The 27,581-nt window shown below is 44.9% G+C and overlaps 1 protein-coding gene across 3 annotated transcripts; it reads left to right on the top strand.

The window, feature by feature from the left end:
- Positions 1 to 27,356, top strand: LOC118090632 (gap junction gamma-1 protein). Of its 3 annotated transcripts, none has more exons than XM_060277930.1 (3): positions 1 to 25; positions 24,283 to 25,446; positions 26,026 to 27,356. In XM_060277930.1, exons 2-3 carry the CDS (start codon positions 24,300 to 24,302, stop codon positions 26,031 to 26,033), a joined length of 1,155 nt encoding a protein of 384 aa, XP_060133913.1. In that variant the 5' UTR covers positions 1 to 25; positions 24,283 to 24,299; the 3' UTR covers positions 26,034 to 27,356. The 3 variants fall into 3 exon arrangements, with proteins under 3 accessions (XP_060133913.1, XP_034982450.2, XP_034982460.2); XM_035126559.2 differs by lacking the exon at positions 1 to 25 and adding an exon at positions 17,517 to 17,609 and having other exon boundaries at positions 26,026 to 27,355; XM_035126569.2 differs by lacking the exon at positions 1 to 25 and adding an exon at positions 17,620 to 17,972.
- The last annotated feature ends 225 nt before the right edge of the window (positions 27,357 to 27,581 follow it).

A 27,581-nucleotide genomic window follows, 5' to 3' on the forward strand; every position in this document is an offset into this window, starting at 1 on the left:
CTGTGGGTTATACTCCTGAATCTGGGTAAGGGTTGTCTATTGAATAAGTCTGTATCCCGGCTGCAAGGAATCTTTGGCTGTCCAGATGTTGCTGGACTACAACTCCAATGATCCCTGAGCATTGGTCATGCTTACTGGGGCAGATGGGAGTTGAGGTTCAGCAACATTTAGAGGGTCACAGGTTCCCCACATCTACTATCTCCTGTCTTTCAGTGTGGCCAAGACTAAACTCCTAGGAACTGTTTGTTGTTGTTGTTGTTGTTGTTGTTGTTGTTGTTGTTTTATACCCCACCTTTTCCCCTGACAGGACTCAAGGCAGCTTATAGATAACTCATAGTCGTAGGTTATTCATTTCCAATATGGATGGAGCAGCCAGTATGGTGCCCTCCAGGTGTTGAAAGACTTCAGGTCTCATCATCCCTCAAAATTGGCCATACTAGTTGGGGCTGATGGGAGGTGAAATCCAACAGCATCAGAAAGGCATCTTGCTGACTACCTCTGCTCTATGGTGTGTATTTACTTATAGCAGCTGTTTCGCTGTAGTAGGATGGAAGGTGAGACCTGACATGAAACAGGACTCAAACTGGCCGTCCCTTTGCTGCTCTCCTACTACACCCCCCCCCCTTTGTGCCATCATTATGGCTCATACAGATGATGCTATGCATTTCTATTGTTCAAGCTTTGGGTATCATTGCTTATACAGTATATCCAAAATGACACCACCCACAGTGCAAAAGGTGAGGTATGGGCAAGCTGAGGGCTACCCCAAAGTTTGCAAAAGTACAAACAACAAGCCTAAAGTTGGAACCTGGACACAGAATGCTGACTTGTTGTTGGAGCAAAAAATGGGGAGGGGCAGGGACAATGAAATGGAATAGCTAAAGTCCTGAACCACATTATTCCATGATGTAACAGTTATGTTCCAACTAGTAAATGAATATATTGTTATTAGTTAAATTTATATCCTGCCCTTCCTCTCAAATGAGCCCAGGGTGGAAAATCTTTCTTTTAATGAGCTCAGGGTGGTATATGGAGGTCTTTCCCCCTCCTCCACTTTTATCAATGCAACCCTCTGAGGTAGTCACTGGCCTAAGACAACCCAATGAAATGCCGGACTAAGTGGGGATTCCAACATGGCACTCTCCAGGCATAGTCAAATGCCCAACCAGGACATCACACAGTCCTAGCCAGCACACCTGATGGGAGTTGTGGTTCAAAACATCTGGAGGGCTCTAGGATGGCATTTTTAAAAAAATAGCTTGAACTTTAAAATTGGTTTTGTGTTCAAATCAGATGGGAATCTTACACTGTATCTTGTATATATACCGTATCATATATATAAACATATAAATCAGTCGTTAACAATCGTTAACAGTCGTCAAACCTGTTTACTACTCCTATCAGCCAATCACCCATTCCCACCACCCTTCTGAGTAATACCCCTCCCCACCCTCTGACTATACATAAGGGTCTGGTGACTTCTGTTTCAGTGTATCTGAAGAAGTGTGCATGCACATGAAAGCTCATACCTATGACAAACTTAGATGGTCTCTAAGGTGCTACTGGAAGGAATTTTTTTATTTTTTTGTTTTCATAATGTGTTTACCATATTAAGTGAAAATAAAATGCACAAGTTATTTGTGAGAGGAAGTACTGGTGTTTCAAAGGAAAGTGGAAAAATGCATACTTTTGTATACAAAGGTAACGGAGTGTCTTGGGAGAGTTTTACGGTCTGCCTCTGCCCTCTGTCCTCTGATAAGTGGAGTTGTTTCCTGGTATTGTACTTCATGGATTGGGGGTGATGTTCTGATCCTCCTCCTCCTCCTGTTCTTTGTAGGAGGAGGAATTCTGCTTGTACCGTGCTAGGCTTTCTCTGGAAATAATCAGCCAAATAGTTGCCGTGGACTTTAACATGGCATATTTTGGTATCAAAGATCATATACCTCCTGAACCAGCATGCTAACAAAGGAACAGACTTAAACACCATTGATCTCTGCTTTCTAATCGGCATGAATGACGTACATAGGCATGGCTTTTGTGTGCACTTATGATGAACACCCCACTAGGACGTGAGGCACAGTTAGCCCAAACTCTCTTGAGCAGTGCTTCTCAAAGGATGGCCTCAGCGCACTACAGTGCCACAACCCACCCAGTACCGCTTCCACTCGCCTGCCCCACTCCTTGCCTATGCCTAGCCTTTTGGTTGGTTGAATGAATGCCAGCCAGCACCAGAAATTCCTCACATGCTAAAGGTGGCCAAGAGGCAGTATTTCAGGAAGAGAGGTCTTCAGCCTTGGAGGTGTCAAAGGAAGCGTTGAAGGAAAGAATGAGAAAAAAAATATCAATAGGATAATAATTATGTAATAAATTTAAAACGTCATGGAGGAAAGCTGTTATAGGAGGAAGAACTGAATGTAAAAAGTCGCATGGATGAAATAAGCTGACAGACTGGGGTGGGAATAGGGTAAGAAAGGGGTAGGGGAGGAGAAATGACAGCAACTGGGTAGGAATATGAAATATGGTGGGAGGGAAAATAGATCTATTCAAATCTTTCAAATGCCAACTTTATGCCTAAAACTGGGATGCTATCATAACGCTTGCAGAACTAATGCCTGGTACTTGGCTTGAGAAAAGCTGAACAATGGAACTCCTTGTCATAAGCGAAGTGCTGCGGCAAAGAATTTAGTATTTTACAGTGAGAAATATGACTGGAAAATAACTGTAATTACCAACTGACTATGCCAAATTCTGCCTCCACGTGCCACCGTTTTGTGACTAGCCTTGTCCTTTCATTACCATTTTGTGGGTCTCAGTAATTTTCAGTCCTCTCACATGGGTTCACAGGATAGAAAGGTTTGAGAATCCCTGTTCTAGTAATGGTATATTCCTGACCTCTTTAGTGCTGGCGTCCACAATGCAGTACATGTGAGCACTATAGTGCTCTCTGACACATACCCTTGGTGCCTGCCAACTCCTCCGCCCCTTGCAATTGTTTTTTTTGTTTGTTTGTTTGCCAGGGGGGCTGGTTGGTTGCCTGTTTTTGTCTGTTTTGGGGTATATGTAGATGTTTTGCCTACTTATGGTGTGTGTGTGTGTGTGAGAGAGAGAGAGAGAGAGAGAGAGAGAGAACATTGCCTGTTTCCAAATGTCCCCTGGGCCTAGAAAGCTTGCGGACCCCACTCTTAGTAGATACCTTACTGTTGCAAGCCACCCCAATCTCTGAGAGGTGAGAGATTCCAAGGATTCCATGCGCTTACCGAATGTTATTGGAAATGAGGCACAGCAGAGACTGTGGTGTGTTTATGATACATGGTTTATTTACACATATATACAACCTGAGCCTGTGGTGGAGAGGGTCACAGCATCAACATACCAAAAGAGTTGTACTTCTCCCAGAGCTGCAGCCTTGTTCTGAAACAGAAATCAAACATTGCTCTCTGACCCTCTACTTGCTAATTTGCTTCTAGGTCACACCACACACAGTAAACTCTCTACTCTTAAACTCTGGCTTTATCTGAAGAAGTGTGCATGCACACGAAAGCTCATACCAAAATAAAAAACTTAGTTGGTCTTTAAGGAGCTACTGAAGGAATTTTTTTATTCTGGCTTTATCTGTTGAGGGAGGGTCCCAGGAGGGTCCCACCCACCCATTTGCTGTTTTTCAAATGAGCCCCTTAATGCTCCTTAACAGCTCATAACCAAGGCTATCACCTCAGGGAAGCTACAGTAGATTGGCTTGATTAGATTTTAACACTTGCTGGATCCAGGGATTAATTAGAGGGGTCTGGCACTCACAAACTCATATCATTACTATTGCAGTTCTGTTGCATATGCAATAGAAAATGGGTAAACAACAGAGAAAGCTGGAGTATGGCTCTGGATTGTGTTTGATATAAAATGTTTGTGATTCCTCCCTTTTAACCTGGCTGTCCTAAGCCAGAAGCATTTGGGCTTTCCCATTTATAGGAAAATGCAGGACTTTTTTTGTCAATTCATTATTAAATCAAAATATATTGCTTGGAAGCTGCATCACACAGACAGGCGTTTACTGCCTTCCAAAAAAAAAAGCCCTTTTTAAAGGTGTCTGAAGATTGATAGTCTGCAGAAGCTTCTATTTTAACTTTGGTTACTGTGCTTCGATTTAAAGAGTTTCTCCTAGTGTTTATTGCATAGGAAAATGCTCAGAAGTCAGGAAGGCTCATGTATTTCCAAACTTTCTGTGACTCCAAGAATAAAATAAGGAATTCAGTAGAAATGGAATTTACTTGCAACATCTGGAGTGCATCTCTTTATCCAGAGAACCTGATCGGCTATCTGGAACTCCACTTTGGGCTGATTCCCCTTGGCTGCTTATGTAAGAATGCTTCCTTAATAAATCTAACTCTTCTTGTTCCCTGTTATGATGTCTTGACATATTGGTTTGCCGTCCAAAACTATTGAGTTGCAGAGGTCAGGCTCTGGGCAACATACCCTCTTACCCCTCCTCCAGAAGTTTATAAGAAACACCAATTGTTTCCCTCTAATTTATAGATACAGGATATGATTTTTTTTATTTAAAAAAACCAAGGCAAACAATTGAGATTTGTCTGGGAATTAAAGAAGCCTTTTCTTGTGGCACAGGCTTTCCTGGGCAGGAAGCAAACTCTTCTTTCGGAAAGCATGTGTTACAAACAGGTCTATTGCCCTCTTTTCTTAACAAAAGGTATGCATATTTGTACATTTGCTTTATGGTACTACTGTGGATGGAGGTCCTCTCTGTTGGTACAGGAGGGAAAAAATATATACTGTATACAGAAAGGATAATTCCCTGGATGCCAAAGTTCAGGTTAAGGGCAAGTACTCATTGGTGAAAGAACCCCAGCAAAGATTTATAAATCACAAAATACGTGGCAAAGTAAGTGTGGAAATATAGGCTGTTAGGCCTTTAAAATAAGCCCTTGTGTGCTCCTCCCAAAATTCCCCACTTCCCCTAGCATAGAAAAAGACCGCACATTTGGTAATTTAAAAATTGTTTACTTACAACCTCTACAAATATCAGATTCATGTACTTTTCCATACAGCATTCAAGAGTTGCACAGGCAGTAAAACTTGGGCTTAGCTGCAAAGTGGTAAAAGTTTCTAAATTACTGGTAAAAGAACTCGAGTGGCTTTTGAAAGCCATGTGGTTTGAGCTTTGAGTAACCAGCTTAGACCTCAGCAAAAAAAAAAAAATTCCTTCAGTAGCACCTTAAAGACCAACTAAGTTTTTATTTTGGTATGAGCTTTCGTGTGCATGCACACTTCCTCAGATATTTTGGTATGAGCTTTCGTGTGCATGCACACTTCCTCGTGCATGCACACGAAAGCTCATACCAAAATAAAAACTTAGTTGGTCTTTAAGGTGCTACTGAAGGAATTTTTTAATTTTTGCTTCGGCTCAGACCAACACGGCTACCTACCTGTAACTACAGCTTAGACCTCCTCACACATTGAACTTCTCAGGCAAACTAATCACCTTCTCAATCCGGCCTGCGGACAGTCCGGGAATCAGCGTGTTTTTACATGAGTAGAATGTGTGCTTTTATTTAAAATGCATCTCTGGGTTATTTGTGGGGCATAGGAATTTGTTCTCCCCCCCCAAAAAAAATATAGTCTGCCCCCCCCACAAGGTCTGAGGAACAGTGGACCGGCCCCCTGCTTAAAAAGTTTGCTGATCCCTGACCTAGTCCCTCCCTAGGTGAGTTAAGCCTGGCAGGACGGCTTACTCCAGGCTTCCTCAAACTCAGCCCTCCAGATGTTTTTGGCCTACAACTCCCATGATTTCTAGCTAGCTGGACCAGTAGTCAGGGATGATGGGAATTGTAGTTTCAAAACATCTGGAGGGCCGAGTTTGAGGAAGCCTGGCTTAAGCTATGGTCTTAACCCCTTCATGCATTAATTAGATTCAAGCATGTTGTGTATATGAGCCTGGTTATCTCACATTCTCAACCTACTGAAACTTATACAGGTAACTCCCCATTTACATGGGGGTTACATTCTGCCCCCCTGCACACATAAGTGAAATATGCATAAATGGGGAGCACCCCACTGTGCCTCCAGCTTGTGAGGAGACCTTCCCCAGAGTCCAAAGGGGACATACACTTTGGGATCTGGGGAGGGTCTCTTCACGAGCCAGAGGCCTGTCGAGGCTGCTCAGCTAACACATGGGAAAGTTTCACCACACTTCATTCAGCCATGCAGCTGATACACAGAAAAGCTTCCCCATGCATCAGCTGAGCAAACCTCAACAAGCCTCCAACTCGTGAGGAGACCCTCACCAGAACCCAAGAAGGACATCCTCTTCAGGCTCCAGGGAGCGCCTGCTCGTGAGCCAGAGGGCTTTCTGGCCATAGCTGCCAAGTTATCCCTTTTTTTAAGGGATTTCCCCTTATGCTGAATAGGCTTCCTCACGAGAAAAGGGAAAACTTGGCAGCTATGTTTCTGGCTAACAGCTGACACAAGGGAAAGTGCAGCAGTAGCAACCACTTTCCTGAGCTCAGTGGCTGAAGAGCCTCAGCAAAGCTTATGAGGAGACCTCACCAGAGCCTGAAGACGATGTCCCTTTGGGTTTCAGGGAGGGCCTCCTCATGAGTCAGAAGTTCAGCAGGGATTTGTTGAGGCTCTTCAGGGCTCTCCCCCACCACCACTTTTGTGTTTTCCATGCCACACACATAAATGGGGTGGGTGGGTGTATAAAACAAGGGAATGTTTATCACTTGTCTTCCAAGAACCCCCCACCCCAGCAATTTCCAAATGGTGCATGGGGAGGAAAAGTTTGAGAACCACTCTGGTCTAGTGTGCATGCATAAATTACTATTGACGACAGCATTTTTTCCAGATAATTGCTTAATTGGAAAGATAGCTAAAGCGGAATTGGTGTGGTCCAGTAGTTCTGCTTTCATAAGCTTGTGTTCATGTAGTCTTGTTCTGTTAAAGTTAACCACAGGATTTTCTGGTTAACGGCAGCCAACTATTACTTCCTTGTCACATGAAGGAATGGCTGGAACTGCCTCAAGATTAGAGTATGCTGTGTGTGTGTGTGTGTGTGTGGTTTTTTGTTGTTATTTGGGGTTCAGTTATTATTACTACCCAGCCTATGAGAGAATAGCATACTAAGTTTATAACAGAACATAATAATCCTAACCAAGGTAAATGTAAAGGTGTAAAAAAGTTTCATCTACCACAAGTGTGACATGTATTTTATTGGTATATGTGGGGACAGGTGGGGTGGACTAATGAACATTAATATTACCAATTCAAGGGACTGCACATAATGAAGGGAAATCTCAGTTCAGTGCTTGCTGCCTGATACCTTCTCAAAACCAGAAAAATAGGAACTCTTTCAGCTGAACTCATTCTCCCTCAACAAGCTTTATGTCTGTGGTGGTGATGATGATGGTGATAATTTATTTATATGCAGTCCATCCGACTGGGTTGCCCCAGCTCCTCTAGGCAACTTCCAACAAATGAAAACATCAAACACAGTAAAATATCAAACACTAAAAACTTCCTGATGTCTTCTAAAAGTTGTATAGTTCTTTATCACCTTGACATCTGATGGGAGGGCGTTCCACAGGGAGGGTGCCACTGCTGAGAAGGCCCTCTGCCTGGTTCTGGTTCCCTCTAACTTCTTGCAGTGAGGGAACCGCCAGAAGGCCCTTGGAGCAGGACCTCAGTGTCTGGGCTGGACAAGGGGGGTGGAGACATTCCTTCAGGTATACAGGGCTGAAGTTGTTTAGGGCTTTAAAGATCAGCACAAACTCTTTGAATTGTGCTCGGAAACATAATCAGAATTGTGACCGGAAATTACTCATACTCAAGAGAACACAGTGGGGTCTTGGATGTTGATGACACACAGCCTCCATCTCATGAGGCAACAAGGGTGGCTCCTGTCTGAGGGTGGTGCCTCTGCACTGTTATATTACGCGATGCAATGGAATGAAATCTACATTTGTTCCCATTTTTAATGCTAGTGGAGACACCTCTCCATTCATTTGGTGAACTCCAGGGATGATCTGGTGGTTTGCTGGGGCCAGAGCCCCAAATTATTTTTTTGCAGTGAGCCCTGCATCACCGGTCCCCTCCCCTCTCCCACTTTAACCATGTTTTTTTTAAAAAAATAAAAAATAAACAGCTGGATACACTGCAAAGCAGTGGTGGTGAGACATTTGCCACCCACTTCCTAATTTTCCCAAAGGCAATTTGTCATGGGCCCACATCAACTTTTTCTTGTTTTGTGAGTGCCTAGCAACACCGTGGCTAAACCCACCTCTACTTCAGAAGAGAAATGTCATCAAACAGGAGCTGCCACAAATGAAAATTAAACAGAGACAAATGAAAGACCCTAATTGCGCAAGAGTGAGATGGGTGCAGGTGGTTTCAGAAAGCAATCTCCATATCAGGGGCAGGCTAATAAAGAAGATGTCTTCCACCTGAGGCTGAGCACAAATGCAAAATCTGTCTACATATGGGACCTTGTTGTAGTGGCCATTGTTATAAGAATACACCATCCAAGAATGCAATGGGCATCACTTGGAAATGCAGCTCAATAAATAACTAGCTCTAAAATGCTCTCTTCTCAAGAGTGGATACCAAAGGGAAAATTTTGTGTTTCTGATTAGTTGTAGGTGCCTTCTGGATTCTATCCAGAAGAGTCAATCCCTTAGTTGACACTTATTAAAGGTCAAAGCAGAGCTCAGTTCTGGAAAATAATAACAGTCTAAAAACATATTGAAAAGTTGCTTTCCAGAGTTGTTTATCACCCAAACCACATAGTGCACAGTATATTATACAGGGGTCGGCTCCCATGCGCCGCACTAAACTGGTGCGGAGCAGAGCGAGGGCCGCCTTCTGCGACACTGGCCACTTTCCCATTGGCTGCAAGCAGCTCCTGCAGCCAATGGGAAGCTGCACATGCCTCCTCCGCACTGGAAATAGCATTTGTGCATGCGTGCGCACACTCCGGCCCACTGCGGCACCATGAACCGACCCAAGCCACAAAAATTTTGCTGACCCCTGGTACATGACAATGCCAAATAGCAGTCTGCTCTTCCCTTAATTGTTGGCCACTTTGATTCTGTGCAAAGAGCTGCTGATATTCCTGATGGTAGAGAGTATAATCTGCAGATAATTATTCTAGTTTCCAAAAGTTTGTTGTTGTTGTTTAGTCGTTTAGTCGTGTCCGACTCTTCGTGACCCCATGGACCATAGCACGCCAGGCACTCCTGTCTTGCACTGCCTCCCGCAGTTTGGTCAGAGCCCCAGGGATTTCAACAGTATAGAGCATTTGAGTAAGCACTTTGCTACCTAATACCTTTAGGGCAGGTAGTCAACTATATGAACCACTAACAGAATATTTTGTCCCAAGTGTGATGTTTTGCTCAGATGGCATCAGGTCTGCTCAGGCAAATCACCAGGTATTGGGATCTGTATTCTATTATTGTTACCTCTGAAGACAAAAGCAGCTGTTGGGAATGAAGGGGTTACACAGTATCTGCCTTTCCCTCCTTAATCTAAAGCCATCTGCAGCTGCTTTACATAATGGAAAACCCTGGGGCAATGAGGGGAGAATCCATTGCTGAACTACTACACAATAGTTCTGCCCTGAGTGAAGTCCTGGCTAGTCGAGAATGGACGCATGACCTGTGTCTTAGAACATGGCTTACGCCACACACAGCTGTAAAGTAGGAGATGGGGGTAGCGTGATTTTAAAACAGAAGAGGCCTAAGCAGGATAATCCTTTCCTTGCCCCACCGCTTTTGTCCTGAAACAGCCTCAACCCCATCCTATTTCTCTGTATGGGGCATATTTCCCACTTCACCCCAGTCAAGAAGAACAAACTGAGGGTGAGAAGCTGTGTGCAGAGGTCAAATATGGCAGGCAAAGAGGGGCTGCCACCTCCTTCTTCCCTATTGCTACAGTATTAGGCTTATAACAAAAACAAAAAAACACTCCACTCCACTCCTGTGATAACACGCAGCTCTGCTACCATCCCATTCAGGCAGAATTTGAGTACTGCACTGTATATAATGTGCCTGTGGGAACAGGATTCTGGGAGATAAGCAATGAGGAAGCCACTTCCCCTTTCAGCATATGGTGTTTTTCCCCTCCTGCCCCTCTCCCATTCCTTTATTGTACATCTCTCTTCTGTCAGAACAGACCTATCATTCTTTCTATGCCTGTTTTAAAAATTTCCACTCCCCCCACCCTCAAAAGCTGCTTCCTTTTCATCCAGCCCCACAGGAGAGGTTTTGTGGAAAAGCACTTCCTTCCTCAGGCCTTGCCTACGCGGCATCACAGACTTGTGTTGCCATTGTATCTGACCACAACAGCTGCCAAGTTTTTACCAAGAAGCAAGCTATCTGTGGCCTTGTCAGTCTTGAGTTTTTTGTAGGAATGTCCTCTCTTCCCTGTGTACAGCAACTGGAGAACAACATCCCTGCCCTTAAATGTTTCCTCAGAAGAACACCAGGTTGAGAACAGGCTTCCCTTTGGCCTTTCCTTGACTCTGCTCTTGAAGTTGTTGTAAACAAAATTTGCCCTTATTCCCTTATGGGGTACACAAGAGCCCTTACAGAGTCCTTTGTAGGTTCTCCATCGGTAGGAGAAAATAGCAGAGGCCAACCAGAGAATATTGAGAAGCAAAGCAGCTAGTAAGCCTGATCTTTTTTAAAGCTGTTGCAACAGGGTGCTCTCCTCACATGCAGGAGGGGAGAGGAGGACCCAAAACAAAGGTGTGCCTGCCCTTATATAGACATTTCGAAATTCCCTGCCCTGGAGCTCAAGACCACCCCTCCATACATCATACATACATCACAGAAGAGGCGGAGTGCGTTGTTTATCTCCTATCTGGCAGGTTACATGTTAATGGCCACTTGATTGGATTGCCTGGCCAGTCTTTTTGTAATGATAAATACTTAGTTCCTGAGCCAGGTCACAGGGTCACCCTATTCATACACAGACAGGATCCTTAAGACAGGATTTTCCTTCGACCTTGCAGAGAAATATTTGAGGTCAATTTGGGAGGGACAAAATGGTTTCAGGACTTTTTCTGTGGGGTTTCAGACATGTGGCTTATATATTTATGTAGGTGTTTGCTTGGTACATTTATGAACATCTATTACATATCTAAGACCTTAAAATTCTTATAACAAAGTCCTTGTGGGCTTCTCTGGTGCTTTCTAATACTAAAAAGGAGAAGAGCCCTTTGCCTGACCAGATTCACAATCCTTTTTAAATCTTCAAGAGCTACGGTAATCTTTATTGCCAGGTTGCCAAGGGCTTCAATTCTGAACTGATTTGGGCTAGAGGTGAAGCTCTTTGATCCAAGCCTTGATCTTAAAAGGACAGAGGCAAAGTTGGTTACAGACAAAATGGCGTCCACACTTCTGGGGCTCAGCTTTCAGTGTCAAACAGCTGGAAGCAGCTGTCAGGCAGCCTAAAGAAGCAGACGTTTTGTTGTGAACAACAGTGAGGGGTTTGCCACAATGCAACCATCGGAAATGAGGAATGGATACTTTCTCCTAAGGTTACAGTCCTTATTTATTTATTTATTTATTTACACACACACTCACACACACACACACACACACACTTGCCATGATGACTGGGCAACACAGACCCATGACTAAAATGCTGGCGTGATGGGTGGGAACTAGGTTGCTTTCAGAATTTCAAAGGCTATTTGGGCCTCTTCAGAAAGTGCTCTATCGCTATTAAGTTGTGGAGAGCCAAATGTATTCCCTTCAGTTCATACATCTGGTGCTGGAGCACCTAAATGGCCTCCTCACTCTCTACATGTGAAAACACGTTTGACTGTGGCCAACTCATAAATAGCACTTTTAAGTCATTTGGAATGTCATAGCATGAATGCCTGCACTGTGTCCTATTAAGACATTACTGAGGGCAAACAGCACAAGTCCTACCAGTTCGTGTCAAAGACACACACTTACTTTAACTTAAGAGGCTTAATATAAGCACAGGGTGTGCTAAGTTATCAGTAGTAAGATTATAATGTCTTATTTGGGGAATTCTTGTATGTGCTTATCCTGTTTTGCAGGGTGTATTTGCACCCTATTTGGTCCTGTGCAGTCTCAATGATGACAATAAAAATAAACGCAGGCAACCCTACCCCACCCACACCTTGGCAAATCTCTCCTACCTTGAAGAATGCCTTTTCTCATCCCTCCCCTGCATTCGTTGTGTTATTGTTCCTTGCAACCATCCTGAAGAATTCAGGATACAATTGTAAGCTCTTAAAAGGCTATCTTCAAAGACCTTTTTTAATATAGAAAAGCTTTATATTTAACTGAAAAAATAAAAATAAACTGTTAATAGGTGATAGCCAACATTTGCCATAGACTTAAATAAATAAAATGCCTATTGATTTAAATGGGCCTACTCCGAACATGATTTACTTGGTTGTCACCTAATGAGATTAGATAAAAGATCTGTTAGCCCAGTATCCAGTTTCTGATAGCAACCAGTTTTTCCATTTTTCGATTTCTGGTCGCTACCTGCAAACAATGATATAACCAAAGATGTGTGGAACGCTCAATGTATTACCGTATTTATTTTTATTTTACTATTACTATCTTCTGGTGGAGCATATGTTTTGCATACAAAATGGGTTCAAATAGTGACACCCTCAAGTCGCACATATGATGTCACACACCCACCCACTCCAAATCTTGGGTGTTAGACAGCACCTCTGCACAGGATTCGTCAAAGAAAAACCTTAACCCTTTAACAAGGTGTTTAAATGACCTGTTTTAATGCTCAAATAAAGGGGTCAGAAATAGAACATTTTCTCTTATTTGAATAGAATGGAAATTGAAGCAAGGGTGGGGGGAGACTTAATGAAGATGGGCTGTTACCCATAACTCCATGCCACAAATAAAGAAAAATAATGTTATAAGCCATGCTGGGTTTGTTTTATATCTGCAGGTTAGACCCAACTAAGGTAAAGATAAAGGGACCCCTGACCATTAGGTCCAGTCGTGACCGACTGTGGGGTTGCGGCGCTCATCTCGCATTATTGGCCGAGGGAGCCGGCGTACAGCTTCTGGGTCATGTGGCCAGCATGACAAAGCGCTTCTGACGAACCAGAGCAGCGCACGGAAACGCCGCCAGAATGGTACCTATTTATCTACTTGCACTTTGACGTGCTTTCGAACTGCTAGATTGGCAGGAGCTGGGACCAAGCAACAGGAGCTCACCCTGTCACGGGGATTCAAACCACCGACCTTCTCATCAGCAAGCCCTAGGCTCAGTGGTTTAACCCACAGTGCCACCCGCGTCCCGGGTAGACCTAACTACCCTGTTAGAATTTAGGGGCAATATGTTCCTAGCATAAAAAAAATAGAAAGTGGCACATTGCTGGAAAGATTGCTTTCAGATTTGCCTGTACTACCGTATTTGTGTACATGTGAATGTTAATGTAGTGTTGAAAACAGAAAAAAGCCTTTTTAGAATTGAATGTGCATTCTAGCCAATGTCTGGTTTATAGCTTTCATTATAGGTGCAGGTAATGCATAAATCTTCCCAGGGGCAACAGAATGATTTTAAAGGGTAGAAAGATTCAACAGTGGTCTTGTTTTGTTCCTACTTCTTACAAATACTTAAGCTCAGAATATCTCATAGGAAAGGCAATGACAATTGCCTATTATATCAAGGTGTTTTTTCGTAGTAACTTGTCCCTTGCTGTGGCAAGCATTGCAGCAGGCATTTAACTATGGTGAGCTGTGACTTTATTGTTATTTGCTTTCCTTAGTAACTACCGGTAGGAGAGCAGGAAGCCTTGCAGTGATAACATTAAAACCTGCTCCTGGGTTTTAATTTAAATAACAATATAAATTTAAATAACAAAACACAGATGGATGGAAAAAGAAAGGAGAATAATCTGGTATCAAAGAAGAAATCCGGCCTATTGTCTCAAATAGCTGCAGGATACTGTGGAAGGAGTACTGCTGAATGTCCTCCCCACCCCAAATCAAATCATCTGAAAATATAGCTAAAAGTTCACAAGTGCAAAACAAATAAAACACATCAAAAATCAAGGCGTGGAAATAAAATTAAAGATCTCTATATTGGCAGCTTAATTCTGTAAGATTATAAAACAACCAACAAAACAAAAAACACTACCCAGTGATCACATCAAAGGCTATTTAGTCCAGTATCTTATTCTCACGGTGGCCAACCAAATGCTTAGGGGCATCTTGCAAGCAAGGCCTGAGTGCAATAGCTCTCTTCCACTGGTGTGGGAGGGTTTACCACTTCTGATGCTGAGGGTTACATGCATCTAGGTTACCAGATGTTCCCTTTTCCCCGAGGACAGTCCCTGGATTTACAAATCAGTCCTGTTATGTCATGGGTGCAGTGCCTATACGATTTCAGCTCTTCGTGTAATCAGCTCTGGGTAGTGATTCAGCATGCTAGCAAGGATATTCTAGGAGTCAAGTCTAACAAGAACAATCTCCTTTATTGCAGTAGGAACTTGACTGACTGGAGGGAAAGGGCGAGCTCCTTTTATACTCTCAGGAACAGGAGTTGTGGAAGGATACATTCAGATTTTGGCGGGACCTAATCAGAGCAAGGATCCAAATTGTGCTAAGAAGTTAACCAATAGCAACTGTCACCGCACCCGTTTGAATCACCCTGGAGCGGGAAAGGTACCGTAGTTACAGAACTAGCAGTGAAACTGATGTACACATATTAAACCAGTACATAACAAGTCCCCATACAAAATCCATTGAAGTTGAAAAGTGTCCCTGGATTCATTGGAAAAAAATCTGGTAACCTTATACTACCGGTACATACCTCTCATTCCTAATAGCCATTGAGAGCTATCCTCCAATAACTTGTCTAATCCCCTCATGGTAGCAAATTTGAAAGTCTGATCAGAAGCATTCTCTTTTGGTTGCCCTGAATCTCACAGCATTCAGCTTCACTGGGTGGCTTTGGGTTCTAGCATGAAAAAGAAGAAAAAAAACAACTTCTGTCTGTTGTTTTCATCCCATACATAATTTTATGCAGCTCTACTCTTATTGCAGAGTAAATCTCATTGCACCGTGTTTAGGATTGCTGCAGGTAAAGGGCCGTTTCTGCCCCTGCTTCTCAGCTGGGACAAACTACAGTAATTTTATCAAAAAGTGGGGTCAACCTTGGTTTTATAAGCGCATTAAATAATCAAGTGCTTTTAACCACTGCCATAACCATGTTCTAGGCCAGTGTTGTGTTCAAGCGTGAATGAAGGGGACCTCACATATTCATAGAATCGTAGTCAGAAGGGCCTCTGAGGGTCATCTAGTCCAACCGCCTGTAATGCAAGAATCTTAGCTAAAGCATCCATGACAGATGGCCACCCATCCTCTACAGTACTTAAAAACCTCCAATATGAGAGAGCCAACAATCTCCCGAGGAGTCAATCCCACTGTCAAGCAGTTCAACTGAGCACAATTTTACAGTTTTGTCTTGTCTCTTTTTTAGCTCTGTACTTTTCCAGGCCATTGTGAGGCAATAGTTTAACAGTCTTGCACACTTATGTGGGAAATTGCTAATGTTTACAAACTGAGAGCTTTGAATTTGAAATATGTCAGTTTGCACTGGGGGGAGGGGAGAAGGCAGTCTTTGAATATGCATGCAAGCAGTACTGTAATGAAAACTGTAGAATATCATTGAACAACTTGGTTTTCTAGATTGCAAAGTACACTTTCTCAGGGTCTCGCAAGGGAGAAAAGTAAGTCAAAGTTACTGCATGCCCATGCAAACTTATTTCAGAGTCAGCTATAGTGGACTCGGGTAACGTGCATCTGAGTCAACATGCACAGGGTTCATTGATGCAATGCACACATGCCTTTTCAGCTGACAGATGGTTTTTGCTTGTGTGCTGCTGTTGAAAGGCAGAACTGAACTTGCTCTAGACCTAAATTCTCAATTTCACCACCCTTATGTGATGACCTTCCTTGCAGAAGTGCAAGGCCTTATACCAAATGAAAGGTAGGACTGCACCCAGTGGCCTCTGTGAATTGAGTGGAGTGCCTCGGTATCCTTTGGCATTTATGGAGACAACCTGAGGCCCTGATCACACAGGCTTGTTTCTTTGAGCCCACATAACTGTGTCACCACGAGTCCCCAGAAGTTGCTTTTGACCCTGGGCATCAGGTTTTGCGGCTTACTAAGGTGTAAGAGTCACACCCTCAGGCTCCCTCATGTTTCTTAATAAATCTGTGGCCCCTTTAAGGAAGGTGTTAGATGGATTTATTTGAGGGAATGTTGATAAATTACTTTTAATTTCCAGGCTGTCTGAGGGATGAGTAACACTTAAGTAACCAGCGGTCAATTTACAAAGTGTGGTGGTGGTGGTGAGTCTAGGAGTTCAAATCTGCTTGAAATGGTTGCCCTAGATGCATGGATCTGAGCAGCTGCAGGTATGCAGAGCCAGTAGGATGCACTCTGTACATGGCCAGAGAGGCATTTTTATTGTTATACATTTCAGAACCAAACTCTGCATTTGGAAAAGGGTGGGGACTGAACCCCGCCTCAAATTAACCCTTGCAAGTAACCCAGACCGGGGTTTGGGTGCTCTCATTTTCCCTTCCCGCTGTGCCAGAGAAGCAGGCAGGCCTAAAGGTTCAAGGCCCGACCACATCACTACATTCCAAGCAATAGCTTGGGCGCAGGTTCCACCCATTAAGATGCGAGGCGGCTATCGATCATAGGGCAGCGCGCAATACAAAAGGGATCGCATCTGCCTAAATAGTAAGGAAATGTAACGGGCGGCAAGCAAACCAATGAATCGGGGAGGGTGGGGAACAAAAGGCCCCGAGCCACACCACTTTACAGTGCTTTTTTTTTTTAGTAGAAAGGGATTCCTAAGGCTTTGCGGGGAACCACCGACAGACGCCCAGACCGTACAAGCTTTTTGCCGATGATAGACGAATTTCCTCTGATTAATGTCTCGGGAGGACTTTCACTGATTGTTGCAATGACTCCTCGTCCTGTGACGCCCGCCCAAGGGTAATGATTTAGTCCGTACCGGCGAGCGGCTGGTATGATTCACATCCATGTTTTCTTTCGTTCTCCTTGGAACTTAAGTTCCATTGCAGGGATTCTACGAATATATGAAGTAAGCGGAGTTTTCTCCCGAGAAAACACGTGCCTGGGATCGGGCCGCGGATCCGTGTCTTTAACTCTCTCTCGGCTCCGCCAAACTCGGAAGACCTGCTCCTAGCGCTGAAAGTTTGTTTTCCTCCGCGCCACTGGCAGGGGAAAGGCAGGCAGGCAGGCGGACCGTGTGCCGCCTCGCCCCCAGCCGGGGAGGAGAATGGGTGTCGACGTGGAATGCACACGTTCGGACACGCGGGCTCTTTGCCCGCCAGCCCCAGTCTCTCATTAGTCAGCGTTGGGTTTTTCCCCCCGGCAGGGAGGCGGGAGGAGGAGGAGGAGGGGAAAGGGGCGGGGGTCCCTCCCAAGGCGTGGCCGAAGGGGGCGGGGGGCGGCGACGGTCTGGGGCCCCTTTGTTCGGACGGGCGGGAGAGGAGCGATTGCAGCGGGGCGGGAGTCTTTTGTGAGCTCCGCCGGACGAGAGTACAGTAAGTGAGGGGCTGGGGTGGCGGGGAGGCTGCTTGGGGCTGGGGGCTCTTATGCCTTGGGCGCGCGTCTTCCCCGGCGAGCTCCTCCAGGTCGCGTGAAGCCTTCGGAAACCCTCTGAAGCTAATGGAGAAATGGCTCGGTGATTGGGTGACTGGCTTGGGCTGGGGGCAGCTGGAATTTGAGGGGGGCACACGAAGGGTTTCGCAGGGCCAGGAGGGCAAGCATCCTCGCTTCATGGCCTTCCCTCCTATTCCTAAGCTTCTGGGTGTGAGCGTTTTCCAAGCAAGCCCCGGCGAGGGAGGAAGAGCAAAGAGTAGATTCTCACGTTATGCATTTCGAGGAATTTGGTTTCTTTGTGATAGGTAATGCTATTTTTTTTACTCCAGGAGCTGCCCATTGTTCCGGGCACCTATAGCTTATCGCTGCGCTGCCCGCAAGAGCACTCTGTCTTGATTGCGGATTAATGAACCGCGCCGTGATTTACATGGTATACCCATAATAGACAAAAAAAGGAGAGGGGGTCCATTTTCAGGTCGACCTGGTTGAGTGTATAGCGAGGACCGTGTTGAGTGATTTGGGGCATATAACCCAGATTAGCGAAGTAGAAGAGTTTTGAGCCAAGGGGGCATCTCCATATGGCCGTGCGGGCTTGTGACTCGCATTTTTTGTTCCAGTTGCCCCCTTTGAGGCAAAAGTTGGTTTTGAGGCATAATACAGGGACAAAAGTACAGTACTTAACTGAAGGAGGGATAACACACCCTGGGGGTCTAGGGCCGGCCATGATATTTTAAAGGACCCTATGTGCTCAAGCTTTATTCAGGTGTGCTCGTTGGGCAGCTGATACTTGTCCCAATTAACCAGGAAATGTTCATTTGCTGGTAAACACGCATTTGTGCCAAGTAGTTTTGTGGTCAGTAGTCCTTTGAAAAGAACAGGCTTTGTATTGGTCGGTGTGTAACATGGAGGGGTGGGGGTGGACATAGACCCAAACATCAAACTCCCAACAAGGGATTTGTCTAGCAGACTCTTCTTTGGTAGGGCTTGTCCTGTGAATTCCTCCATTGTCCATTCTCCTTTGAGTAGCATCAAAGTCAGCCTGGCTCCCTGATTTGTGCTGCATGTGGGCTCCAGGCACATGGCCAGTGTTGAAAATTGTAACTAAGCAAAAGGCAATCCTGGTGCTCTGTTTGCTTGGAGTTCTGGTAGCATTAGTCCATCATTATTGTATTATATGTATTATATAATAAAGCTCACTTCATCCCAAGGATCCCAGAGTGGAGTACAATCACCTGTAAAATATAACACTGTGTGTGTATAGTATTTTAAATTTTGTATGTTTTAAAGTTTTATTTTTCTTCCTCTTGGTTTTATTGTCTTATCTTTTTGTAAACCGCTTTGAGGGTTGTTTTTAAAAAAACAAGCATCGTATAAATTTTAGGTGAGAGAGATATACAACTAATAAATATATAGCCATAAAAATTCTAACTTCAGTGTTTACAACCACAATGAATAAGCAGTTCTTAACTAATCCGCCCTCTCAGTGTTAGAAGAAAAACTTGTTTATTTGGCAGCAAAATGCAGGTAATGAGGGGGGAAGTCTTGTTTCCAGTTCAAGGGAGTTCCACAACTTTTCCACTGTTTGTAGAGGTGCCAAAACTAGTGTGTAATTGAGCTTTGCGGTTATCTCTCTGACAAGTGTTACAGAAAAAATAAGGGGTTTGGCTTTTGCTGCCCAACTCCTCAAGGGACTGAGTCCCCTTAGTCCATGATTGGTCAGAGATGAATGGATGGAGGCAAAATCCATAGAAAGCAAGGCAGGTCTTTATTTTTCTGTTGCAACAGAGTTGGCTCCCCTGCTTTGCATGGATATTGGGAGAAACCCAGAAAAAATTGTGTCCAAGCCCCTATGAAGACTTTTGAAATTGGCCACCCTGTACCGCAAGACCCTCCCCCCCAATAAAATCATTCATAAATCACAGAAGGAGGCGGTCTCCAGCAGAAATTTGAGAGTTTTGCTTCTCTCCTGTCTGCCAGGATACCTGATAATGCCTTTCTTCATTGCATTTTCTGGGTAGCCTGGCCATTTCTTTGAGATAGTAAATACTTTAGTTCCTAAATCTCTTACACATATTGATAGCTTGCTCAGTTTAACAGATACTTGCCAGACTGTATTTGTAGGAACGTGTAAGCCCCTACAGTCCAAAGACAATTGGAAAGCTTTTCCCATTTCCTTCCTCCTTGCAGAGAAATATTTCAGGTCAATTTGGGAGAGTCAACATGGCTTCAGGATTGCTCTACTGTACTATTTCAGACACGTGGTTTGTATACTTACGTATGTGTTTGCCTTGTGCATTTATGGCCATTCTATATTTGAGACCTTAGAATTCTTATAACCCAAGTCAAAAATGACATGTTAGAAATAAATAACTTCTATGGTTTTAGGTAGCAAAACTTTGTTCTTGGGTGCTCAGTTGCATTGCTACTCACATTGCATTACAGTAGAATTCAAATGAACCAACCCAGAAGAACTAAGTAATTCCCCCATTTTCGGCACATACCTTCTAACTGCTCTTATCACTCCCTTTGAATACAGACTTGTAAATTTCTGTCACCTATGGCATTCTCGAAACCAGATAAGAAAGCCTTTGTAAGTTGGAAGAAAATTGTCCTCCACCCCACCCCCATTTCAGTATGTTGTGCCAGAAATATTCTTACATGGAAGGGAAAGGCTAGACGAGTATATTATGGATTAGTAATTTTTGTCAATTTATTTGCAAACCTTTGAACGGGTATGGTGTGGTTGTCTACTATTACAACTGTTAAATCACTCCTCCAAAACACACACACACACAAACACGCGATTAGGCTGCCTCCATTCAGTTTTAAGATTACTACAGTAAGCCCTCAAGGAGTGGGGATTTTCCTGGGATACTGCCTACAGCCAAAATTGTGCATAGTCAAAACACACTAGGTGCAGTGGTGGGTGGGATTGCCCAAGTTCTTTTTCCGAGACATCTGTCCCCTTTCCACTCCCTTTAAAAAATGGTTTTTTTCGTTTGTTTGTTTTTTGCTAAGCGCATAAAACTGAATGCGCACAAGTTAAATGTGTGTAAGTTGTGAATGTACTGTGCCCTCGTGGCATTCTGCTGTTAGCAAGCAATGTGTATAAAGGGGTAATTTTAGAGATAAGGGTGAAAATATTCCATAATCTGTCTAGCTGGTTGAGGCTGATGGGATTTGTCTCCAAGATCTGGAGGGCTCCAGGTTGGAGAAGACTGGTCTAGGCTGCTTTCACCTGAGCGATAACTGCATGCCACCTTCCCTAGGATGTGGACCTTCGGATCTTGCAAAGTATTCAGTCCTCTCAGCTGCAAAGAATTGACTTGATGGCAGCGCTCCCTTGAGCACAGGTCTCCTTTAAAGTTTATCAGCCTCTGAAGTGTGTGTGTTAGGCAGGTTGGAGATTGAGTAAGGTTGTTAAACTGAAGTAACGCTGTCCTGACTGGTGCTCTAAAACTGCTTTACAGTGCACACTAGTGGCTGTTTCTCATGTCTTTTTTATGTCAGTTTAGTCAACTGAGTACAAGATGCTAGTGTGCAAATCACAATTTTTTCCTTTATATACCTGTAAGTAGAAAACAAACTAATGTTTGTGGTCAGTGAAAATTGTGAGCTGGAAAAAGTTCTCTGAAAACCTATGGAAATTAAGGAAATTTGCATTGGGAAATTTTCAGTTTGGCTTGGGAAATTTTCTGATCTGTTAGGAAGTGATCTAATGTAGCATGTTTTGTTTCCCTTGTATACACCTGCTAAAAACCTTGAAATTGCCATGGTTTCCTAATATTTATTTCCAGTTCACATTGAGTTATTGCTACTAATGAAATTGGGAAATGGGAAATTTCCTGCAGGAAAAGAAAACCAAGGAAACTTTTTCTTCCCCATATTGCTATTTGTGGCAGTCATGGTTTTTGAACTCTTGACTATGTTCAGAGAACACCTTTTGGGATAACTGAGAAGGATGTCTACCCTTACAAGGCTGTTCTGCAGGTTGCAGTTCTAACAACTTTTAAAGTACTGGTGGTTAGTTAAGAAGCATTACCCTTGCAGCTCAAAGTTTGGGATTGCAGGCTATTTCCTTGATCACAACAAATGCCTGCCACATATGTTAGATTGAAGAATGCTATTGGAGTATCTTCTGCTTTTTTCCTTCCAGTAATACCCACCTCTGAATGGAGATAGCAGGTGTAGGAAGCAGAGCAAAGTGGGTGGGTGGGAATCTTCATTCCCTTGTCAGCATCACTGATGCAATCTTCTGCTTGGGAGGGGAAACAATATTCTATTCCCCTGCATGCATGTGAATGCTGGAGAAATAAAACACTTTTGCTTCTCTTTGCATGACTTCAGCCTCAGCACCTTTGGGTGTGTTGTGCATGTACTGTTCAGATAGCTAAGAGAGGGAGAGGAGGACCTCGCTAGCTGAGCCCTGGCATGGTGATGGGAATAGGAAGCAGAGGTGATTCAGCACCCTTAAACTTTTGCCCTGGAGAAGCTGAGCATAGCACAAACTTCTACCCCGGGGGCTGGCTGGGGTGCCTTCTTTACTCCAGGATGCTTATTGTATGTGAGCATTGGGGCGTCACACCCGCCCCAGGCGCACCAGGACGTGGCATCCATCCAAAGGTTGAGGCAAGCCTTTTGAGTTGACTCCCAGAAGCAGCTGCTCTGCCAAATTTCCTGCACTGATCTCTGGGCTAAGTTGACAGCGAGGGAGTGTTCCTAGGAGGCAGGGGAGAATAAACCCTCCCCATGAGTAGTACAGGCAGATACTTGGCTTCGTATCCCTTGCCAGCCCTCATCTCCGTTCAGCCATGTCACTCTGTGTGTGTGTGTGTGTGTGTGTGTGTGTGTGTGTGTGTATGTGCGTGCATGTGCGTCATTGTTATAATATGTGTATGAGATGAGTCAAGCAGAAATGGGTTTCCTCTCAGGAAGAGGGTCAAAGCACATGTGATGTCAGCAAGCTGTAAAATTCATCACTTTATATGAGGTATGGCTAAAAAATGTAGCGGGGGGGCGATTTTGTGAGTATACACCCACCCACCCCAGGTGGAACATACAGACACACCTGTGTTGCCCCTGCATTTTCCTTTTTCAGCTAATTGTTCTGGCGGTGAGTGGTTTGGATCAAGGCCACTGTGTAGGGAAAGGGTTATTCCCTCCCTCTGCCTATGTTGCATTTCAAATCCAAATGGTCTCCCCTGTGGCTGCTTTTGGCCTAGCACACTCACAAAAAAATTTGTTTGGGAGTTGCACTCACGCTTCTCGGACATGAGTCTAGTTTGCTCCTGAGTTGACTCCGGAGATGGGAGGGGGAGTATCAAGTATCTTAGAAGCTTGTGTTGTGCTTTTTGGGTATGGAAAGATTGGGCTGTGAGTCACTGGTTGGCTTTCTAATAGTAAGCGGAAAGTGTATGTACTGTATATTCCTGCATATAAGACTACTTTTTAACCCAGGAAAATCTTTTCAAAAGTTGGGGGTCGTCTTATACGCCAGAATATATGGGTATTAAATGTGGCAAGAACCCATCGCCAAACTTGAGTTTTCTTGCCTGTTTACCTGTATAATCCATGTGTTTACAAGTATGTGTTTGTTGCACACATGCTGGGTATGTATATAGATAAAATAGTTGGCATCTACATCTTTAAAAGAGCAGTTTATTGAGTGGTACTCATTTGTTGCTTTTTGTACAGTGGTACCTCGGTTTAAGTACACAATTGGTTCCGGGGAGCCGTATGCTCCCTGAAAAGTACTTAAACGGAGCGCCGATAGAGCACTTCTGCGCATGTCCGTGCCGCACAGATTGCTTCTGTGCATGTGTGCGCTGTGCAGATAGCTTCTGCGCATGCGCGTGCCGCGGAACCTGGAAGTAAACACTTCCGGGTCCACAGAGTACTCAAACAGCAGTGGACTTAAACCGAGGTATGACTGTAGGTGCTATGTGATTATCAGTTGGAGGTCACCATGGGTATGATGGCAAAAGTCATGTCGTTTTGTATTGAGTGGAATTAAGCTATGATTCACTCCTGCTCCAAGGTTTTTGTGGAGCTCATTCTTACATAATTACATGGGAAAATGGGAGGGAACCCCCCCCCCCCATTTCTCCCCTGCCTGCTGATTTGTCAATTTTTAAGTGGAAAAATTTGCAATAACCCCAGGAAAAACCCTTAATATATATTTTCTCTTTTAGAATGAAGAGTGGAGTATTTGCAAAGGGTTTAAAAAAAACTAAACTAAACTTGATTTGTCTTTGAGAAAATTTGTGCCAGGTCAAGAACAAAGCTAACAAGTGAAACAGTAGAGGGTTCCCCCCCCCAACCCGCCCCAATCCCTGCAAACCTCCTGAAGTCCATGGGGATAAAAGGGAAAGTTGAGAACAGGAAGCTTTAGATTTGTCTGTCTATTAGTTTCCCCCAAAACTTCCAATTCTCATCACCACCAGAAATGGTGGTTCCCTCCCATGACTTCCCTTTAAAACAAAAAACAAAAAAAGCAAACTTTGACATCTTGTGGGACAGAGTTCCTCCTTGGGGGAGTTCACTTGGAAGCTTGTGGGGAAATCAGATGAAATTACTTCAGTTTAACCTTCTGCCTACTGTGCTTGTTGACTGCAGGTGTGTGCTGAGCCAAGATGAGCTGGAGTTTCCTCACCCGCCTCCTTGAGGAGATCAACCAGCACTCGACCTTTGTGGGGAAGGTGTGGCTGACTGTGCTGATTGTCTTCCGCATTGTCCTGACGGCGGTGGGAGGCGAGTCCATCTACTACGATGAGCAGAGCAAGTTTGTGTGTAACACGCAACAGCCGGGCTGCGAAAACGTATGTTACGACGCCTTTGCCCCACTTTCGCACGTCCGCTTCTGGATCTTCCAGATCATCATGATAGCCACACCCTCAGTGATGTACCTGGGCTTTGCGTTGCACCGCCTCTCACGCCAGCCACCTCGGAAAAGCCGCGCCCCCGTGGTGCACCGCGGCGCCGGCCGCGACTACGAGGAGGCCGAGGACAATGGTGAGGAGGACCCCATGATCTTTGAGGAGGTGGAGCCCGAGAGGGAAGTGAAGGAGCCTGAGAGCCAGAAGCACGACGGCCGCCGGCGCATCAAAAAAGATGGGCTGATGACTGCGTACGTGCTACAGCTGCTGTGCCGCTCAACTTTTGAGGTGGGCTTCCTGCTGGGGCAGTACGTGCTGTACCGTTTCGAGGTCATGCCCTCGTACGTCTGCACCCGCAGCCCCTGCCCTCACACAGTGGATTGCTTTGTCTCCCGCCCCACGGAGAAAACCATCTTCCTCCTCATCATGTACGCCGTGAGCGGCCTTTGTCTCCTGCTCAGCATCTGTGAGCTGTTTCACCTGGGCTTCGGCGGGATTCGGGATGCCCTGCGCGGCCATGATAGTAAGGATGGTGGTGACACCACCCGGTCCCAGTATGTCCAGAAGCATCCCAGTGCACCCCCAACCTACCTTTCTCTCAAGAAGGAGACCTCCAAGAGACAGCTAGCCAAAGACAAGCTGGGCTACGGTGGAGAGAGCTTGGCTGGGCTGGCCGCCAACCGCTATGCTGTCGCACCGAACGTCCCGAGCCATGAGTTGGAGCGACTGCGCAAACACCTCCGGATGGCACAGGAGCACCTAGAAATGGCCTTCCACCTGCAGCCGGAGGACACGGCCAGCCCCTCTCGTAGCAGTAGCCCCGAGTCCAATGGGCTGGCTGCAGAACAGAACCGCCTCAACTCAGCCCATGAGAAAGAAGGTGCAGCCTGTGAGCGACCGACTGGTAAGTGAAGCCTGGGTTAGACTTTCCTAGGGTGCCAGCAAAGGCTGTCTGTTGCAGCCTGGAAGAGCCAGAATCATGATGCCGTCTAGCTGGTGCTGACTGGTTAAGCTTGAAAGAGCTGCTAGTGTAGAATGGAATGCTGCCACTTTTAGGTTCTGAGGTGAGCCTTGCGAAGGATAACATCCAAGTGCAATATCGTTAAGGATGCTACCATGTGGCAATGTGTTTGAGAGAGACAACCAGAAAATAGGTTGGATTAAAGTGAAAGTTGGTGATTACCATTCAGGTGTAGGAAATTTGACACTCAGGGAACAATTGGGGAATTCCCTAAAACAGACCAACTGCACCCACACCTTTTTTTTTTGCTAGAACTTCCAAGATCCACTACCTGGAGGCAGGTACAAAACACATCCACACAGTATTAAAGAATTCTAAGAACTGAACTAAGCCCACTGTCCATTCTCCAGCTCACAGCTTTCTTCACTGATGGACCTCAGCCACCCTTCCTGGGATGCAAACACATTTGTGAAGTGCAGGTTTGGACTGAGAAACTAACATGTTTTTCCTTCCTTTTTCCAGGCCTCTGAAGTACTGGGCCTCACTGGGCAGCTGCACAGATGACAACAGGAAGTATCTGTGGAGAATTGGCAGTGTGTGAATGTCTGCTCCTAGCCTGAAGTTTGGAAACGCCTGGACAGAGTGGGTGGAGGGACGAGGATGTTCTCTGATTTTTGTTGGGTTGAGGGCAAGGAAGGGAAATGATGGAAGCCTTCTGAGGGGAACATTTGGAAGTCTAGCTCCGTGTATGTATGCGAGTGTATGTATGTGCGAGTGTCTTTTTTTAAAGAAGGTTCTAAAAGGGACACTTATTTTTTTTTACTTTTATACATGTGGTAAAGGTACTATTTTGTTCTCTTCCTCTGCTGATTGTCTCCTCTTAGGAGGGATTTTCATGTTTTCTCTAGTCAAGCCTTCATCAACCTGGAGTCTTCCATGTATTTTGGACTACCAACTCCCATCAGCCCCCAGCTAGCACGGCCATGGAAGTTGATAGTCCAAAACATCTGGAAGACTCCCCAAGTGACGAAGGCTGCACTAGTGGGACAGGGATAGGCAGCTATGTAGCAGCATTCACTGTTTTTGTTGGGGTTTACTGTATAGGGGGGGAGAGCAGAAAGAGGAATGAGATGTCCACAACTTTCTTGTCTTCTCTACACAGCCGCACACAGCCTGGTCATCTCTTTCTCTTTCCCTCTCCCCCGACACCAGATTTTGCAAGCAGTTGGTGGTTGGGCCAAAGATAATTGTACTACATTCCAAGATGCCAGTTTCTAAACGGCATCTGCCTTCCTGCCCTCTATGGGGTGCCGTGCTGGGTTCCCCAATGAATTGCAACGGGGCCCCAGTCACGTTTTGATCATCTCAGCGATCAACATGAATTGTGTTTGTATTTTTTGTCTTTTTTATAATTTGCGGAAATAGTTAATGAAATTGTGTGTTTTTTGCTCTTTTATATGAATATATATATATATATATTTGGTATAAATCAGGAGATTTGTTTTATAGGAATCCTGAGTTCCTGACTCTTTGTTTGTGTGTCCATGGAGGGGAGGGAGGTTTGGACAGTGATGTGCCTGTATGAATCCTTCACTGCAGTCTTAAAAACCTCACTGACCACATGAAACAAAGACTGGGTGAGTTGGATGGGAAGGGATCAATTCAGCACTCTGGGTGTCTCGCTGGATGACTGGCCTTGGAGCCAAGGCAGGGAAAGACCAGGCCATTAAGAAGAGGCAGGAACCAGTCACCCTGTTGGCATGACAACCATGGGTGTGTTCACTTGTGTTTCTGCCAATCACAGGAAATTTCTCACTGGGGCATCCTTTTAATGCTTGCCTTTCAGCCAACACCCATGTCCTACTTCCTTCTCAGTTCTCTTTTCCCCCCACTGTTGTTAACTTGCAGGACTATGGAACACTGAGAAGGAAGTAGGACGTGGGTGTTGGTTGAAAGGCAAGCATTAAAAGGCTAGAGGTGGCCAGACTGGGTAGGAAGGGAAGGGAAAAAATTAATCCCTCAAGCTGACCTCTGAGCAGGAAGTCCAGGCTGAACCCCCTACAGTCGCTAGGAAGCCC

This window comes from Zootoca vivipara, chromosome 1, assembly GCF_963506605.1.
Source record: "Zootoca vivipara chromosome 1, rZooViv1.1, whole genome shotgun sequence".
In the NCBI taxonomy this organism is placed as follows: Eukaryota; Metazoa; Chordata; class Lepidosauria; order Squamata; family Lacertidae; genus Zootoca; species Zootoca vivipara.

Coding starts and splice junctions, on each gene's coding strand:
- LOC118090632 (XM_060277930.1), top strand. CDS start 24,300: ATGAGCTGGAGTTTCCTCACCCGCCTCCTTGAGGAGATCAACCAGCAC.